Source organism: Sander lucioperca, chromosome 17 (assembly GCF_008315115.2).
Source record: "Sander lucioperca isolate FBNREF2018 chromosome 17, SLUC_FBN_1.2, whole genome shotgun sequence".
NCBI classification, from domain to species: Eukaryota; Metazoa; Chordata; class Actinopteri; order Perciformes; family Percidae; genus Sander; species Sander lucioperca.
In genome coordinates, this window is record NC_050189.1 from 19,352,720 (window position 1) to 19,359,855 (window position 7,136).

Sequence of the window (7,136 nt, forward strand, 5' to 3'; positions counted from 1 at the left end):
CTGATCTCATCAGAGATGGCTCTCCTTCCTCTTCTTCCCTCCTCCTCCTCGTTGTCGTCCCCTGTCTGTCCCTCCTCCTCCACTTGCTCTCTGTCTATTGTTGGCATCCATTGTTCAAAACAGGTAATCTGACCTTTGACCTCTGTATAGGCCTATACTAAAGCAGTGATTGGTTAGTGTTCAGTTATGACATAATGTGTTTGCACATGTGAGGAGTGTGTGTGTGTGTGTGTGTGCCCTGGTAAATAAGTGTAGCATTTTGATTGGTTGTGTTTAGAAAAGAAAAGCAAGTCACTTCCTGTTAGATTTTTGTGTCTTAGGTAGAGAATTGTGTGTAGTGTTTTGAAAACTGAGTGAAAGGCTGAGAAATAGCTTATGGTTTTGGAGATTTGCTGTGTAATTTTGCACTTTGAGTGAGAGGTTTCAAAAATCGTGTGACATGAAAAGATTTTGTGTCTAAGCAGTTGAAAACTCTAAAACTAGAACTGCAAGCAGTTATGATGGGGTCCAAGCCTCCCCGGCGGAAGTCCCCCCTGGTGCAAGTCGCACCTGATGACACGCGGAGCTCATAAAAGTGGAGACCGCGAGGAGAACCCAAAGCACGATGGTGGCAAGGCAAAAGTCAGGAAATTTCATTAAGTGCGAGCTTCAAAATCTGTAGTGAAATGCTATAGCAAATTTCCCATTCATTGAGTAAAAGGCCAAAACGCTTCTACCTCAATTATAGTGCCTAAAGGGAGATCACCACCAAATCTGGTATAGAGCCGCAAAGTGGCATGTCGAACAATAATCTCAAGTTTTGTGATGATAGCATTTACTGCGGCAGAGATATTGCCATTGCAAATTTCCCATTTAAATGCATTGAATTATTTGCCAAAACACATCTACGTTCATTATAGCACCCCCTAATGGCCGATCCTCATGATATTTGGTACAGAGTCTCGGAGTGGGATGTCGAACAATGATACCAAATTTTGCTCTGACACCTATACATTTTGCTGAGATATGCTAAAGTTCGTGTTTGTGGCTAATTAGTTTGGTTGTAAATTGCGCATACTTTAACGTAGCAAAATTCTTTTGACAGCTTTTGGTCACGTCCATCTGTAGATGTTATGTACCAGGGTTCATGCAGTTCCGTTGCACAGCCTAGGAGGAGTTTGAAAAAGTTGGTTTTGCACATTGCGCGATATTGCAAAACACTTATTAGCGGAAATGGGCGTAGCCTATATCATGTGATTCAGCTTTCTAATGTGCAATGTGTAATGGAGTTATAGGCAAAAACACGTTTGACGTCATTATAGCGCCACCTAGTTGTCCATGTGTGTAATATTTGAAATGTGAGGTCCATGAACCATTTTACATCTACACTGTAAATTTGAAGTTGCTCACATTAGTGTAAGTGGTGAATCCAAACCTGGGTCCCATAGGCCACGCCCACTTTGACGTGAAAAATCGGATAAGCCTTTAATGAGATACAAACTTTCGGGACTTATAGCGCCCCCTAGTGGCCACTTTTCGTAGCATTTGGTGGGAAGCTCCAGAGGGTCATGGAAAACAAGAATCTAAAGTATCAGGTTGATAGCAATAATTTTGGCCAAGATATTGCAAAGTTTGTGTTTTCGTAGCTAGCTACACAAATTTGGTTGTGCGTAATTTGGGCAATTTTTGTCCGATAAAAATTCTTTTCATAAGTTTTTGTCAGGTCGGTCGTGAGATACTAAGTACCAAGTTTCGTGCAGATCGGTCACACGGTCTAGGAGGAGTTAGAAAAAGTAGGTTTACAATAAATCACGATTTTTCGCGCATAAAACTCTAGGCAGAAATGGGCGTGGCCTATATCAGCAGATTCAGCTGAATTCAGGGAATGCGTGGATACGTGTATTTTAATGTGTGACATACGGTTTGGGAGTTATAGGGCCTAACGCGTATCTCTGCTATAGCGCCACCTAGTGGTGAAATTGTTTTTATCCGAGGTCCTTGCAAGGATCTGGACTAGTCCTGAAAACGGCACTCCCCCACCATGTACGGTTTAGGCTGTAGCATTAGTTTTATCAACGGAAAAATAATAATAAACTTTAGGAAAGCAATACAGTTCCAAAGCTCCGCTGGATCTGTGAACCGCGTTGACTCGGGCATGGACTCCTCGCTAAACTGAATTTGAAAACAAAAAGTCAAAACGAAATAAAAATAAAAACTAATGAAAAATGCTAAATTATAATAACCTTCACAGAGACACACACACACACACACACACACACACACAGTTCTATCTCTAAACCTCTGACCAAGTCTTAACCCTCAAACAGCCCTTTAACCTTGTGGGGTCCAGCATTTTGATCCCACAAAGCTGTCGGGACCCCGAAAGTATACTGGACTCCCAGTTATTGGACCCCACGAATACAACAAACAAGAACACACACACACACACACACGCACACACACACGCACACACACACACACACCTATGTTTGTTTCACTATCTTTGTGGGGACCTGTCATTGACATAATGCATTCCCTAGTCCCTTACCCTAACCTTAACCATCACAACTAAATGCCTAACCTTAACCCTTACCCTCACCCTAACCATAACCTAATTCTAACCCTAATCCTAAAACCAAGTCTTAACCCTCAAACAGACCTTTAACCTTGTGGGGTCCAGCATTTTGATCCCACAAAGCTGTCGGGACCCCACAAGTATACTCGACTCCCGGTTTTTGGACCCCTCGAATGTAGTTAAACAAGAAAACACACACACACACACACACAGACACACATACACACACAGACACACACACACACACACACACACACACACACACACATAGACACAGACACACACACATAGACACATACACACACAGAGACACACACAGACACACACACAAACGCTCACCACCCGGACATGGAACATCAACCACAACACGCTGATGGTCAGACACACAGGCACTGAGCTGTCTCTCTCCCTGTCTGTCTCTCTCACGCTGATGGTCAGACAGACAGTCACAGAGTTGCATTATTAAAGGGGAACCTGGACTTTATTTTCCAAAGTTTCTGTGTCTAAGTGACTGACTGGATCAACAATCTTTGAAACTGGTCCAGTGTTAAACAAGAAACAAGCTGTAATGTAACCCTATAGGACACATGTTCAGTGTCAGTATTTTCCCACCAGACTCCATGTAAATAATCACTACTTTTACCATCATAAAACACACTTCATTCAAAGTGGACAGAAACAAAATAAAACGCCATCTTGGTTCATCTTTCCACTGTTCCGACAATCACCACTCTGGTTTGGTTGAAATAAACCCTTAATTCACCCATTTACATGTGGAAATATGCTGGCTCTATACACGCTAAAAGTGCTGATTATTTACATGGAGTCTGGTGGGTTTGGTGATAGTGATTTTCGGGGCTGTTTCATGTTAAACTAAAAGGATCTTACTCTTTAAAACTAACCCCCTTTTTATGTATATGTTATTCTGGTTGTGTTCCCTGAGTGAAAACCATAAAATCTCCTCCCGTCCACCGTGAGCTACTTCACATTAAAAGACTTCTACTGGAGAAACACAGGAAGCACAATGTTTTTGTCTCTGAGGTTTAAAAAAATAAATAAGACAACAGTCATTGCGTTGATGTTGTTGCTGGTCAGAGTTTAATATCAAGAGCTGATCCCCAGAAACAACACACAGACTGGAGGAAATGTTCACAAACAATTGCCTGATTTTAACTTTTTAGGGCGTTAGCCACTGTGGCTAAACCTACTAACACCACACAGGCATTTTACCAGCCAATAGGGACAGAGCGCATGTCGTCATACCCTGAAAACTGTGAAGGCTTCCTCTGGTTTATTCCATCTGCTAGCAAACAACAGAAACACGTCTAAAAGCTGCTGTGTGGTGGGATGAACAAGCAACAGGGTGAAGAACACAGAACTTAAGTTTTTATAAGCTGTCGACACGAAAAAAAACTGAGCTTTTATGAAGACAAAAGTGGAAACAGACGAGAGGAATCAGCAGAGAGAACGGAGAGACGCTAAGATAACGTTATGTCTGACGTTGGAGGGGTGGAACTTAAATACGCTCGGTCAATAAAAAGACTAAAATGTTGAAAAAGGAGACAAAATCTACGATAAAACAACAAAAACGTTGGGGAAAACCCCGTCAAAACAGTTGAAAAAAAATGTTGAGAAAAACATAAAAAACCCCGCCAAAAACAGTGAAAAAAACGCCAAAACGTTGGAAAAAAACGTATAACAAAAGCCGCCTTCGTAGGTTCGGAGGTTGTTCACTTCAACTTCATAGGCAAATGTCGACAAAAACATTGAAACAAAACACGTCCATAACCCTTCGTCATCGTACCGGAGAGAAAAGTTAAAAGATTAAAAAAAGAAATGCTGAAAATGTTGGAAAAAAGGTTGACAAAATCGCCAAAAACGTTGAAAAAATCAACAAGATGTCAACGACATAACTGTTGAAAACAGCTCCACTTTAAAACGTTTTTGGCTGTTTTTGTGGCTGTTTTTGTGGCTGTTTTTGTGGCTGTTTTTGTGGTTGTTTTTGTGGCTGTTTTTGAGGCTGTTTTTGTGGCTGTTTTTGTGGCTGTTTCGTGGCTGTTTCGTGGCTGTTTTTGAGGCTGTTTTTGTGGCTGTTTTGTGGCTGTTTTTGTGGCTGTTTTTGTGGCTGTTTCGTGGCTGTTTCGTGGCTGTTTCGTGGCTGTTTCGTGGCTGTTTCGTGGCTGTTTCGTGGCTGTTTTTGTGGCTGTTTTGAGGCTGTTTTTTTGGTTGTTTTTGTGGCTGTTTTTGTGGCTGTTTTGTGGCTGTTTTGTGGCTGTTTTGTGGCTGTTTTGTGGCTGTTTCGTTTTCGTGGCTGTTTCGTGGCTGTTTCGTGGCTGTTTCGTGGCTGTTTTTGTGGCTGTTTTTGTGGCTGTTTTTTTGGTTGTTTTTGTGGCTGTTTTTGTGGCTGTTTTTGTGGCTGTTTTTGTGGTTGTTTTTGTGGCTGTTTTGTGGCTGTTTTTGTGGCTGTTTTTGTGGCTGTTTTTGTGGCTGTTTCGAGGCTGTTTTGTGGCTGTTTTTGTGGCTGTTTTTGTGGCTGTTTTGAGGCTGTTTCGAGGCTGTTTTGTGGCTGTTTTTGTGGCTGTTTCGAGGCTGTTTTGAGGCTGTTTTGTGGCTGTTTTTGTGGCGTTAATGTGTGTTAATTTCAGGCCCTGGTTCAGAATATGAAACATGCTTCTGATGCAACATCCATGTACAGAAATAAAAACTTCCCATAATGCATCATTTTCTGATTGGCTACAAATACAGTAAATATGTATTTTAAAGTTTATTCAACGGCAACTAGACGAGTCAGTTACTAAAAACTGATAAAAGTTGTTCTAAAAATAACTAAACCTACTCCAGTTTGGTTGATATAAATATTTTAAATATAATATTAATTATTGATAGTAATAAATAAAAACTAATTAAAAAAAAGTTCATATAAAAATATAAACATGACTAAAGACAAAAAATGTGCGTGGTGTGTGTGTGTGCGTGCGTGGTGTCTGTGTGTGTGTGTGTGTGTGTCTGTGTGTGTGTGTGTGTGCGTACGTCTGTGTGTGTGGTGTCTGCGTGTGTGTCTGTGTGCGTGTGTGTGTGTGTGTGTGTGTGTGTGTGTGTGTCTGTGTGTACGTCATAATATATACATATATATGTACACAACATAATTGCTAAAATAATTAAATTATAACAATGAATGAATTCTTAACATTTAAAATTAATGAAGCATTTAAATGTTTTTCAGTTACTTCCAGCACGGTATTGGTCCTCTTATACAGACTTTTTTAAATTTTTTACCCAAAATGTTTTGCGCTGTTGTTAACCCTAACGCTGTTCAGAGGGTACGTGACTTAAAAAATATTTAAATATTATTATAAATTATTGAAAAACGTTTGAGAAGCGGTGCTGTAGAGGTCAGACGAAGTGCTTGGGCTTCTGGGTAGAAGTGGGCGGGGCCTGTGGTGGGAGGAGCTTGTGCTTCTCTGACGACTCCCCCTGGTCGCCATGGAGATGAGGAGGGTCCTCAGCTGCAGTTGATGAAAGAGAGGAGACTGTTTCAGTCCATCTGTCTGTCTGTCTCTCTGTCTGTCTTTCTGTCTGTCTCTCTGCATGTCTGTCTCTCTATCTGTCTGTCTGCCTGTCTGTCTGTATCTCTGTCTGTCTTTCTGTCTCTCTGTGTGTCTGTCTCTCTGTCTGTCTGTCTGTCCATCTGTCTGTCTGTCTGTATCTCTGTCTGTCTTTCTGTCTCTTTGCATGTCTGTGTGTCTGTCTCTCTGTCTGTCCATCTGTCTGTCTGTCTGTCTATCTATCTTTCTCTCTGTCTGTCTCTCTGCATGTCTGTCTGTCTCTCTGCATGTCTGTCTGTCTGTCTGTCTCCTGCATGTCTGTCTGTCTGTCTGTCTCCTGCATGTCTGTCTGTCTGTCTGTCTCTCTGCATGTCTGTCTGTCTCGCTGCATGTCTGTCTGTCTCTCTGCATGTCTGTCTGTCTGTCTGTCTCCTGCATGTCTGTCTGTCTGTCTGTCTCCTGCATGTCTGTCTGTCTGTCTGTCTCTCTGCATGTCTGTCTGTCTCGCTGCATGTCTGTCTGTCTCTCTGCATGTCTGTCTGTCTGTCTGTCTCTCTGCATGTCTGTCTGTCTCTCTGCATGTCTCTCTGTCTGTCTGTCTCGTGTCTCTGCATGTCTGTCTGTCTCTCTGCATGTCTGTCTGTCTGTCTGCATGTATGTCTGTCTGTCTGTCTGTCTCTCTGCATGTCTCCCTGTCTCTCTAACCTGTCTGTCTCTCTAACCTGTCTGTCTTACTCTGTATCTTGGTCAGAGCGTACTCCAGACCCTTCACAGCTTTGTCTTGGTTACTCTTGAACCTGACGAGTCCGAACTCCTGGATGACAAACACAAAGAGTAGAACATTTATTTTTTTTAAAGTTAAAGAGGTGTGTGTGTCCGTCCGCCCGTCCGCCCGCCCGCGTGCGTACCTGTATGGGCCGGGCCAGGCCGCGGACCGTGGAGATGATCCAGGCCTCCCTCCTCAGTTTGGTCCAAGATGGCCGACTGCGGTCTTCCTCAAACAAACAGCTCTCGACCACCGTCTGAGAGACGGACAG

General features: G+C 42.5%; 2 protein-coding genes across 3 annotated transcripts in view; both read right to left on the reverse strand.

Moving 5' to 3' along the window:
* LOC116064544 (zinc finger protein 239-like) overlaps positions 1 to 7,136 on the reverse strand; it is an 893,026-nt gene that overhangs the window by 215,084 nt on the left and 670,806 nt on the right. The window lies entirely within an intron of this gene.
* The window catches only part of LOC116064527 (PRELI domain-containing protein 1, mitochondrial-like), a 14,849-nt gene continuing 13,534 nt past the window's right edge, over positions 5,822 to 7,136 (reverse strand). The window contains exons 4-6 of one of the 2 annotated variants that reach the window (XM_031319764.2): positions 7,008 to 7,121; positions 6,835 to 6,913; positions 5,822 to 6,060 (exon numbers count right to left, since the gene is read on the reverse strand). In XM_031319764.2, coding sequence (XP_031175624.1) covers positions 5,948 to 6,060; positions 6,835 to 6,913; positions 7,008 to 7,121 — 306 coding nt within the window. In that variant the 3' untranslated portion in view covers positions 5,822 to 5,947. Of the gene's footprint in view, positions 6,061 to 6,821; positions 6,914 to 7,007; positions 7,122 to 7,136 lie in introns of both variants that reach the window. The other variant, XM_031319766.2, reaches the window with a different exon arrangement.